Raw genomic sequence first — 12,383 nt, forward strand, 5'->3', positions numbered from 1 at the left:
AATATAATTTTATGACGTTTAACTGAATATTAGAAAATGAAATTATTTTTTTTTAAAATGAGTTATTTCTGAAATTATTTAGGAAAAATATTTGTTGAGTTTCCAAAAATATCACCAAATAATATTTAAATTTATTACTATATTAACAAAATGGAAAATTCAATATATCACCAAATATAAATATTAAACGAAACTGTCATCATCATCATATCATATAAAAAGAAAACTGGACGCAGTGGGTACTGAAAAATGGTTGTTATGTAAACAAGGCATTGGGCAAGAAGAGATCCACAGGGAGACGAGACGAGACGCCATTGATAGCCAACAAAGATGGGGTGCTCATTTTCTGGGCTCAACGCTCTGTACGACGCCGCTAACAGCGGAGGCGATGTCTGGATCAATGAGAACCGATTCAGGATCGTCCGGCAGCTCGGCGAGGGTGGATTCGCCTACGTTTTCCTCGTCAAGGAGGTCCTCTCCAATCCCTCCATACCCGGGGTTTCCAAGAAATTCAAGGACCCTTCTCATGTCTCTGGTTAGTCATTTGATTTCTGGGTCGTTTAAATGATTTTTTTGATGATTTCTAGCTGAATTGATGCCAAAGGTGCTAGCTTTTCATCCGAGAATTGGATTGCATTGTGATTTGTTGTTGTAATTGTGCCCTAATTGTACTATTCGGGTTTGATGGTTTAGTCATTTGATTTCTGGGTCGTTTTGTGAAATGATTTCTAGCTGAATTGATGCCAAAGTTGCTAGCTTTTCTTCCGAGAATTGGATTGCATTGTGATTTGTTGTTGTAAATTGTAATTGTGCCCTAATTGTGAAATTCGGGTTTGATTTGTAAGATGATGGAACATATGCAATGAAGAAAGTTCTGATTCAGAATAGTGAACAGCTGGAGTTGGTTAGGGAGGAGATCCGTGTTTCTTCTCTGTTTACTCATCCCAATCTGCTTCCTCTCCTTGATCATGCTATCATAAATGTCAAGGTAATTGCTAAAAGTTATCAACTTTGGAGGTTATATTGATTTTCCTCTTCAGATGGGAGGTTTGTAAGGAGGATAAAGTAATGATCTTTAATCTGAAAGAACATTCTTAGATTGGATGGATGCATTCCTTTGATTGCTGTTTTTTGTTTACCGTCAAGATATATTTGGTTTGAATGCATTCTATTGTGAGAACTTTTTTATGTTTCGCCAGGCTGCTCAAGAACAATCTTGGAAGCATGAAGCGTACTTGCTGTTTCCCGTCCATATGGATGGAACCTTGTTGGACAATGCCACGACCATGAAAGCAAAGAGGGAGTCCTTTTCCACTTCTGATGTTCTGCAAATATTCCGTCAGGTTAACAGATCACTAACCAAGAATTATGTTATTGATTTTTTTTAATTTTTTTTTTTTTGTTTATGAAGATGTGAGGATGGATGGGTTGAACCTTAATTGAAAGAGGGGTTTGTGTTCAGCTTTGTGCAGGACTTGAGCATATGCACAGTTTTGATCCGCCATATGCACACAATGACTTAAAACCTGGCAATGTCCTTTTGACCCATAGAAAAGGTCAGCCGCCCCTTGCAATACTGATGGATTTTGGAAGTGCTCGTCCTGCAAGAAGGCAAATACGTTCTCGTTCAGAGGCTGTGCAGTTGCAGGTGTTTCTAATACATCATGTGTTCATAGAAGCTTTATACTTGTTTTGCTGTTGGCTGTTTCCAAATTTTTCTTTTTGCCCTATACCTTCTAGGCACATTTCTGTTACTACATGTTTTGGCTTGATTCAATCAAATTGTTAATTTCTCTTTCATTTTGTGGGTTTTGATTTTGTAGGAATGGGCAGCTGAGCATGTTTCAGCACCATACCGAGCTCCTGAACTTTGGGATTGCCCAAGCCAATCTGATATTGATGAAAGAACTGATATTTGGTCATTAGGCTGTACTTTATATGCAATAATGTAAGGCTTCTCTCTTCTTGCAAACTGTCACTTTTGGTGCTTCTTTCGAATATCAAATTCGTGACCTCTTATATGAATACATGTGTGTCTGTACATTTTGTATAATATTTATGCATGCCTGTATCTGTTATAGTGTTAGATTGTGGATTAGAACATGCATTCAATTTGATCATATGAGTGGGATACGTAGAGTTTTGGTTAATTTGAACTATTCACCTCAAGCCCGTGAGCACACTTAATGTGACAATACCCCACTTTCTTGAATTCTTTTTGACATACTGGTCTTCTTTTTTTTTTTTAAGTACTACTGACTCTGTTACAATGACATACTAATCTATGATAATCCATGCTTGTCCTATGAGGTTCTGATGAGAAATAACGGTGTAATTGCATCATTCGTGGAATCGTGGTTCTTGTGTGTAGGTATGGAGTGTCTCCTTTTGAGTATGCACTTGGGGAATCGGGTGGAAGTCTACAGTTGGCCGTTGTAAATGCTCAGGTAAAATGGCCGACTGGGCCTACCGATCCTTCCTATCCCGAAGCCCTCCAGCAGTTTGTGACGTGGATGCTTCAGCCTCAAGCAACAGTCAGACCACGCATAGGTGACATTATAATTCATGTCGACAGGTTGATCTCGAAGTTTTCTCACTGAAGAGCTCGAGACGAGAGATAATACTCTGTTAACAACTGCAGTATGGCTTCCATTCTTCACTATGTGAAAATGTGATAGAAGCAATATATATACAGTGCAGTGTTGGCTAGAGATACATAGATACTGCTAGGAATTTTTACTGTTATATCTGACTATCTTTTGATTTTGTTTCAATTTATTCAATATGAATGTTTTCTCTTCCATATGGATTCTTAAACATGGTTAGTTTAGCTATCTAGATTATAAGGTCTCGATATGGCATATACATACAAAAGTCGATCTCTTGATTCGTAGCTGCATTAACAACTCGTTTACCGTTTATCAACTGAGTAGTTAAGATGCATTGACTTTGCAATTGCATTAGCAACTTGTTTACCAACTGGTCATACAGTTTAAGGTATAAATATAATGCAAACATACAAGAATCGATCTTCTGACTTTACTGATGGGATTGTTTTGATTCTTATATTGTCGTTATACAAAAAATCAGCAACAAGAATGCCACCATTTATAACTGTTCAAAGACAATGATGTTGAAGAGGAAGCTAAGACTCATTGACTAACTATATAAAATGGACAACCTTTGGAATGTTCTTTTTGATCATTCAACTAATTACTATGCATATGTTTTGTGTTTCCTTTGACCAGAACTCAGCTCTCCCGTTCCATTTCTTGTCATGTTCATCATATAACCAAACCGTGTGTGTGTGTATATATATATATATATATATATATATATATATAAACTATTGTTCTGTGAACTATAATCATTGAAGATGGATGGAGTGTTGAGTTTTGGTACCATAACAGCTTACATTTTTCTTGCTACCATTCTACTACTATTGGGTCTCATGCTTGCATATTTGCTTATCTTCTTCTGCTCTGAATGCAAACCTGCATCTGAGTCATCAGCCGGAAACGACGGCGACAAAGAGGTGGCCGCGAGTAGCGTCACCGGTGCTGACCACACCGTCGTCGTTATCATGGCCGGAGACAGTTCTCCCACCTTCCTAGCAACTCCAGCGCCGTCGCCTTCCCGGCATACCGAGGAGATCTGACTTGACCACATGTACAGCTAAACTGGTCACCGTGGTAAAATTTGTCACAAAAATACAGAGATCCAATTTCACTAATCACAGTGTGGGACAACGTAACCTCTCAAATGAGGGAATTTCTTGTGCGTAATGATTAGTCTACCCTCTATTAATTAATTAAGTTATCATGATTTACATCTCCACAATCTTGCGAGACCGGGTGTGGGGCCGCCTGGTGCGCAACATCAAATTTTTCTTCTTTATTTATTTATTTATTTTTAGAATAAAGATATATTCTTTTCAATCACCATTGTAATTAAGGCTTAATTATCAACTGACATTCAGTGAAAAGATTCTTGGTATTGTTTTTACATATATATAAACAGGTAGAGATATAATGCTCGGGCATCTTATATATTCTCTATTTGGTCTTATCCATTGGAATCATACTTAAAATTAAATTCTTTTTTAGTTAAAAAAAAAATCCGCAACCACTATTTGAGGTTAATTATACATTAGGTAAACACTACTTTTGTGTAATAGTTCGTAAGAATCGAATGTGTCATGTGCTTGACCGAGAAAGTATTGGTAATAATCGAATTTGTGACCTTTACTCATTCAGGTGAGACGACAATCGTGGTTCACATACTCAGCCACTCATTTTGGGGTTTGTTAAAGTTAAATTGGGATGATAAGAAAGTTTGGTGAGATTAAATATAAATGGATTATCATATATGTCTCATATTATGGTATGGGGGAATAAAACATCTATCAAACCTGGGCATAAAGGAGAAACATGGTGAAGTATGAAGATGACGATAGAGATGCATTATATGGAAGTACAGTTAATAGTTTAGTGGAGAAGAGAGAATATTAGGCGACTGGCAATCTCACTTATCATGATAATGACCTAACCACACATATTCGGATTCACCTAGCTAGCTACTTTTCTTTCACCAATATAGTACTAACTTTCACAATATATATATACAATATTATTATAGTGCATCTCATGCTTTAATTTAAATCAATTGTTATTAATAATAATCTCCATGAATTATATGATATGTTAGAATATGTAAACTTGTATGTAATGCTCTTATCTAGTTAGGGATTGATGGATAATGTCCACTCTGACTCCGAAGGAACATCATCATAACCAACGTTTTGGACAACTTCGGATTAGACCAATCTGCCCGCATTGACAGTTCAGTTAGTTACAGGGGTAAAGTTTGGAAAGAAAGATCAGAAATCAAGTCTCATCAGTGACAGTGTGGGAGTAACCTCTCGAAGTAATGGGCTCATTGTGCACAGTAAGTAAATGTCTAGCCCTGTTTACATTTTCTCAGATGTTCTGTGGAGGCCCTTAATTAGGGTTGGAGATTAAACGTTTTAGGAAGAAAATTTTGGACCAACCTAGCTTCACTTTTACTCCACATATCGCATGTGTTGTAGTGGGATTCTCGTACTTATTAATATAGTAATCTAAAATATAATGAACAGGAGACATATTCCTGTTGTTGCATAAACCACTGGCCTAAGTTATTCCTCTGATCGACTATAAAACAGGATGATTTACACCCAATTCTTGATCACACAAACAGAAACCAACTAAAATGGGGTTATCAGAAGCAAGTCATGGTGGGTTTTGGCAGTGGAACACCCCACTCCCATATCTGTACTGTGGGATTGCCATTGTTGTGGCAATAATTGCCAGTTCAGTACTGTTTCTTCTGTGCAGCCACAAGGATGACCCTGTTGCAACAGTATTATCAGACTCTGCAACAGCTGACAGAGAAGAAGGGGATGAGAAGAAGGAGAAGAAGAAGCAAGAAATGGAGATTAGGGTTTTGGATCCTGAGCCTAAGATGGTTGTGGTTTTTGGTGGAGATGGCAGACCACTATATGTGGCAAGGCCCCAGAGTTCTATTAATAATAAGCAGCATTTTTGTGACCAAGTTTAGTTGTTTAGTTAATTATATATATATATATATATATATATATATATATATATATATATATATATATATATATGGGATGCTGTTTTTTTTTAGTACTTCAACCTCCCATTTGGGGAGTACGAGATGTTATTGAACTACAAGTTACTTGGCAGGTTTGGGATATTGTTAATTGTTGATAGTTTGCCAATTTTTTCTGCTACCTTTTACTTTGTAACTATGTTAAAATGATAATATTAGTGTTGGGCATGTATGAATTATAACAAGATAGTCATGATTTCAAATTTTACTTGAGATGATTGAAAAACACCTATTTTTATCAATAAATATACTTAGATTACTAGTCATTATCACGTCACTACAATAATGCGTGACAACTATATAGAGGAAAAATACTATCATATACTCTGTATATTGGATGATTCATGTCTAAACTAGCTAGGGATCAACTTTAGTATAACTTATAAACGTTGAGCCATTTATCTTGTTCATGTATTGTGCTAGAAACAAGGCTTCGAGAAAGTGGAATTAAAAAGTGGCGTTGACTGTCGGTAAGAAATTAAAGCATGTCAATATGATATGAGGATAAGACAAGAAATGCTCATTTGTCATCTTGTCATGGTGATTAAAGATGTTTTACAGAAATAAAGAGTAGTAGATCTGCACCATTAAATACATTCATAGAGAGGCAAACTCCGGCACAAAATTAGATGGCTAATAATCACAAACATCTTTTTTATAATTTTTATTTCTTCGACTAACACTCCTCTACGAGGTATACTCCATGATCGTAGTGTGATTTTGTTTATATTTATTTAATATTTTTTGTTTCACTTTCTCTATGTACAAAGGAAAAAATGGAACTATCATATAATTTTACAAATGAAAATACCTATCACGTAGTGAAAGGTGTCTTAAGTATTCAAGTCAAAACAAAGGGTTAGTGTGAAATTAAATGCTCTTTTGGTCCACAAATGAATATATAAATATATGCTTTGCCAACAATATGGATTGTGTTTTTGCAGATTTGCAACATTAATGTGAGAAGGGAACATGCATGAACAAAGACATAAAGTAAGGGAGACAAATTTAAAAGATTAAGATTTACCAAATCAAGTTTTGACATTTGAGGTGTTTCATAGAATGTAGTTACAATTCGATCAATTGGAATGTTTTTTTTTTTGGTAATAGAAATTACAGTCCTATTTTGTTGAATTGCAATTTATATCATTTCCTATATTAATTGCAATTCAACGAGAGAAAGGAAATGAAAAAAGGAAGAATTTTATTATCACTCAATTCATAGTAACTAATGGATGAAAAAAAGAATTTTATTATCACTACATCCAAGTTGAATATCATTACTGTACTCTATTTGATTATTATATAAATTCTTTATTAATTCATGTGAGGTCAACCAATTCACGAGCTCTATAAAAATAAAAATTTGTTTAAAAAAAAAAAATCAATGCGGGCCATATATTATGGAGTGATTTTAATAAGGCGGGGTAAATAGCATTTTTCAAAAATAATAATATATATCCTATTAAACTACATGGTCGACATAGGATTGTCTCTTTTGTGCATGCACTATTTTAAAGAATTATAGGTTTAATGTTCAAAAAGGGTTAGCCAAGTAAATGAAGCATAATTTTCTCGTTTAAATACATACTTTTTCAACATGCACAAAGGGCCAATGTTGACTTCACTGAGGCTTAAATCCATAATCTCTCAAATAAGAATGCAATTTGGTGCCGCTAAACCACAAGGTCTTGGCATGTGTGCAATTAAATAATAATAGCAGTTATAGTAATAGTAATAGTAATAATAATAATAATATAGAATTACAGATGCATGCTTTTAACATGTTTGACTTTAATCTGTGTTTAATTATTTGGACAAAAATTACTATAAATATATTTGTTAATTAAGGAAGCTAGCTGCACCAAAAATGGAGTCCGCTCCCCAAATGTTTGGAGAGGCTGCTGAAGAAGAAGAAGAAGAATGTGACAGCAGCAATGAATCTGGTTGGACAACCTATCTTGATTCTCCCTCAAGCGATGATGATGATTCCTCCCAAGATCTCAGCAATGGAGATTCCCTTCGACAAAACACTGATGAAGAAGATTGCCACGAAGACGACAACGATGATGATGATGATGATTCCATGGCTTCTGATGCCTCGTCCAGCCAAACTCACCGCCGGAAGCAAAACTCCGGTGGCCGGAATGGTGAGAGTAGTAGCTCGAGCTACAAGGTGAAGAAGCCATGGATTAAGAAGAAGAATGAAGAGAAGAGAGCTGTGCCTGTTTATAGTGCCAAGGAGAGTAAAAAGGTGTCTAAAATCTCGATAATTAGTTGTCAAGAATCAAATTCTTAATTTTCTGATATTAGAATTCTGTTTTACTCACTCAATCACCTCATACTAATAGAACTTGTAATTTATTTGGTACGAACATGATGCTCCACCCACTCAGTCACTCCTCTTGAGATAAAGATGAAATACTGTTGTCTTTAGTTGTTTGGTTAATACTCATTGAGTTCTAAGTTATCTTGGAAATTAAAGTTGCAACAATATAATTTCTCATTTAACAAAATCTTTAACTCCAATTAACAATTAGTATTAAATATTTAAATTGGTAGACATTTCTTCGTGTATTCATTCAGTAGATATTATATTAAAGTGAATAAGTGATAAAGCATTCCTAATAGCACTTAGAGTCAATAGATGTTAGGTGGAGATTAAATTAAATATGCAACTATTCATCATAATTAGAGGCTAATTAAACGTGTGTAACCGGTTGGTCGCCTTCCATGGACTGGTTGGCTAATTATAAATCTTTCATCATATATGATTGTGTATTCCCAAAATACTTCAAATGAAGAGAAAAACCTGCACTCTACCCGGGAGGGTGTAGACCTGGTCATGATAAACCTTATTCTTGTATAATCATTTGTGAAGGATAATACACTAGGCCTGAGCCACATGGACCGGCCTAAGAGAACAAATGGATCACGAAAGTCCAAGAAAGAGAACCAGTACAGAGTTATCCAAGAATACGATACGGATTGGACTTAGTATTTGTATTATTAGTAGGATTAGGGCCGCTTATTAGTTATAATGTAACAGGGACTCCCAATATGAGGCGGTCCAAGATTCCTATTCCTTCCATTCATGGAGGTACATAGGCAATTCTGAATAATACAATACCTATATTCTCTCATTATATTTTTCCTATATTCTCGCTATTCTAACAAGTAGTGTTGGCATACCTTTGACTACCCAAAAGTCATAAAATCAATAATTTGCAAGTCACATATAAAAGGTAAATTATAATAAGAAGACCTTGTATGCTAAACTCAGCTCTAAGAGCGTTTGACAATAATCATCAAACTCGTAACTGTTAAGTATAAGTTAGACATGTTCATTCAAACCACACGGATTCTCTAAAGTGATTGAATGATTCATTATAGTAATAGTAATTATAAAGGTTGCTTTAACGGACACAATTTTCATGTTGTGTTTGAGTTGTTGACGGAATGCACTTGTGCATGATGGTGAGGGATATATGAGTGGTCCCAACACTCTAACGTTGTTGATCATTGCACTTAATTAGATCCAACAACCCATTTTAATGTTATGGACCCAGGTTTACCTTACAAAATGAGTCAAAAATACACAATTTACATATTAAATATTCACAGTACAATTTATATATTAAATGTTCATAATTTATATACTGAATGTTCACAGTTTGAATTATGAACATTTAGTATGTAAATTATAATTAATTATATACTACTCCGTAATACTTATTTTACTATGGTCCTGTTTGGTAAATGGCTGTTAGCTGATTGGGTTAGAAGGTATGATTTGTTGATAACATTGGCTGATTGTAGAAAGTTGTTTGATAAATTAGCACTGTTTGGGATAATTTCTTTTCTCAAAAAGCTAATTGAAAATGCTGCTTTGAGTAGCCTTTTAAATTTTTGCATTTTGGAGTTGCAAAAAGCTTATTATTTACCAACTAATAGTGGTCAAATAAGCCAAAATAAGCCTATATATTTATACAAGGTGGATCTGGTAGGATTTTAGACAAGTTTTGTACATCAAATTTTAACTCAATCTCATCCACTACAAATTTAATTTTTTAAAATCCGTATAAAATAAATTCGGATAGATATGTGTGGGACGAATTGAAATTACCATATCCCTACTCATGTACGTGGAGGAATATCCTCTATTCATTTTTACACATTGAAAATGCTCTAAAAAATTCCGAACCCTAACTTCTTTTGTTTGGATCAATTCAAGCCCTTTGGACCACCTCTATCAAAAATAAAAGTTAGAATTTACTAAAAATAATAATAAGACTTAAGTAGTACTCTTCTATAGTAATAATAATAATAGGTCCATTAAAACAACAAATTAAGAAACATAAGACATGAAACCTTAATCCTTAATACAGTGATGGTGAATTCACTCGTCTTTATACTAAGCACCAAATGCCGGAACCGGAGCGGATAACATCGGAGAGTTCGAAGATACCTTAGGAATTTCCGAAGCATCCTCGTACAAATGTTTCACGAAGTTGTCGAGGTTGTTGAAGGAATCTCCGCCGTCCTTGATAGCATCCATCGCCGCCGTTCTCAGCCGCAGTGCATTAGCCCTCACCTCCGCTCCTTTCTCCTTCACGGCTTTGCTGAGTAACCCAGCCAACTCGTCCGAGTCGGGGACGGCCTTCTCGCCCTGACTCGCTCTCACCGCAACTTTATGCTCGTCTACAAGGAGGTTAGCGTTAGCGTATTGATCGGCTCCCATCGGCCACGCCAGCAACGGCACACCCGCCATTAAGCCCTCGAGAGTTGAATTCCATCCGCAATGAGTCAAGAACGCGGCTACGGCTGGATGATTTAGGATTAGCATTTGTGGGACCCAGCCTTGGATGACTAGTCCTCTCGGGCCCACACGTTGTTGGAACCCGGGCGGGATTGTTCCGTACCCTTCGCCGTCCACGTGGCCCTTGGTGGGGCCCTTCGTTGACCAAAGAAAGTTGACTCCGCTTTTTTCCAGCCCCGCCGCTAAGGCCTCCATTTGCGGGTCGGTTAAGACGGCCTGGCTGCCGAAGCAGACGTACACCACCGAGTTGGACTCGGCCGAGTCGAGCCAACTCAGTATGTCGGAAGCGGAAACGGCGCCGGATCCGCCGCGCTCCGCCGGGACGTCCGGCGGGAGCAGTGGGCCGACCGACCAGATCCGTTCGTTTCCCAAATACTTCCTCATATAGTCCAAATACACCCCTTCCGCCGCGCTGAACGAGTTAAACAACAGCCCATAACTCACTGTGTTGTCAAAGTACATCTGTCTAATAAACTCGGAACTCGGGTCCCCCTCCACGTAGCTCCGGTACACCGGAGAAATCTGCCACCACGGAAACTCCGGCGAATTAGGAACCTCGGGAAAACGAAAAATCTCATTTTGATCATTGGGATTCTCGCGTTTCGGCATCTCCCGCCACAGGGTGAAAATAACCGACATAGCCGCCGCGCCGGACGGGGAGAAAGTGTAGCGAGGAACGCCGACCTCCGCCGCAAGACGGTGGGTGAACCCCACAAATATATCGGAAACAATAGCCGTCGGCGGCGACGGGTGGCGGCGGAACCAATCCACGATTTGGCCTTGCAGCCCGCCGAGAGCGACCATCAAGACCCGGAAGCCACTAGCAGGGAGATCCTTGGCGTTCTCGACGCCGGCGGGGATGGCAGGGCTGGCCGGAAAATGCAGGACGAGGGTGTTGATGGAGGGGTGGCGAGAGAGAAGAGGGGACAAGATAGGGAGATTTTTGGGGGTGACGAGTACGGTAATGGCGACGTTACGGAGAGCGAGTTGGTGAGTCAAATCTAAGAGAGGTAACATGTGGCCTTGAGCTGGGTATGGGAATACCAGGACGTGTACCCGGCGGCTCCGGTGGTCTGACACAGCGGCGGTGGTCGTAGGATCCATTCACGGCGGATTGGTGGGAGGTAATTTGATTGAACAGAGGATGATATATGCTAACTAGACAAACATGGCAGGAAATCTATAAGCCTTTATAAAGTGTATCATATCCCACTATGTTGTATGATGGGGTTAGGTGGATAGTTATTCCGTGGACCGTGATCCACATAGCTGTATGGATTGCTGTTTAAAAATAATGTTATTTCGTGTAAATTTTTAGGATTCATAGGTGGATAATGTATCATATTATAACATACATTTTTATAATTTATAATATACATTATTCTAACTTATAAAATTCAACGATGTCGTTTTGGACCGTGGTCCACATAGTGTGTAGACCACGGTTCACACGATAGTTTGTTGGGTTAGGTATCTTGAGTGGCTGAAGAAAATATATATAGAGCTCCGACTCGCGTGAGAATTAATATTTTTGTAAAAATGTACCGATTAATTTTATTCATTTACTAATTAAAGGTTGAACATTAAAAAAATTTTACGAGTAATATTTTTATAATTATGAAGGTACATTTAAAAATACTTGATATTACACTCATGATCTATAATAGTAACTTTAATTTGCGTGTGTAATATTAGTTATTAGGTATTTACATTCTGCATTGTAAAATTAATTTAAAAGAAGTCTCAATTAATTTGCAGATGCAATTCATTTGGTCTAGTCACACTTAAATCTTATTTAGAAATAAATCTTCAAATCTTATCAACTTTAACACCATTTCAACGCTCTTGTCGTCTCCAATTCGTAGATGCAATTCATCTGGTCTAGTCTCGG

The 12,383-nt window shown here is 37.3% G+C and overlaps 3 protein-coding genes across 3 annotated transcripts; 2 read left to right on the top strand and 1 right to left on the bottom strand.

Annotated features, from left to right (window-relative positions):
- Positions 1–226: 226 nt before the first annotated feature.
- On the top strand, positions 227–2,803 carry LOC116021941 (probable serine/threonine-protein kinase DDB_G0291350). Its single transcript, XM_031262475.1, has 6 exons — positions 227–535; positions 846–988; positions 1,200–1,343; positions 1,463–1,648; positions 1,824–1,948; positions 2,372–2,803. The coding sequence occupies exons 1-6, from the start codon at positions 331–333 to the stop codon at positions 2,598–2,600; spliced, it is 1,032 nt and encodes a 343-aa protein (XP_031118335.1). The 5' UTR covers positions 227–330; the 3' UTR covers positions 2,601–2,803.
- Positions 2,804–7,554: 4,751 nt separating this feature from the next.
- Positions 7,555–8,048, top strand: LOC116021692 (phosphopantothenoylcysteine decarboxylase subunit VHS3-like). The gene has a single exon (XM_031262157.1). It carries the CDS (start codon positions 7,562–7,564, stop codon positions 7,970–7,972), a length of 411 nt encoding a protein of 136 aa, XP_031118017.1. The 5' UTR covers positions 7,555–7,561; the 3' UTR covers positions 7,973–8,048.
- Positions 8,049–9,955: 1,907 nt separating this feature from the next.
- Positions 9,956–11,671, bottom strand: LOC116022830 (UDP-glycosyltransferase 89B2-like). The gene has a single exon (XM_031263715.1). The coding sequence runs from the start codon at positions 11,594–11,596 to the stop codon at positions 10,088–10,090; it is 1,509 nt and encodes a 502-aa protein (XP_031119575.1). The 5' UTR covers positions 11,597–11,671; the 3' UTR covers positions 9,956–10,087.
- Positions 11,672–12,383: the final 712 nt, after the last annotated feature.

Source organism: Ipomoea triloba, chromosome 6 (genome assembly GCF_003576645.1).
Source record: "Ipomoea triloba cultivar NCNSP0323 chromosome 6, ASM357664v1".
Taxonomy (NCBI): Eukaryota; Viridiplantae; Streptophyta; class Magnoliopsida; order Solanales; family Convolvulaceae; genus Ipomoea; species Ipomoea triloba.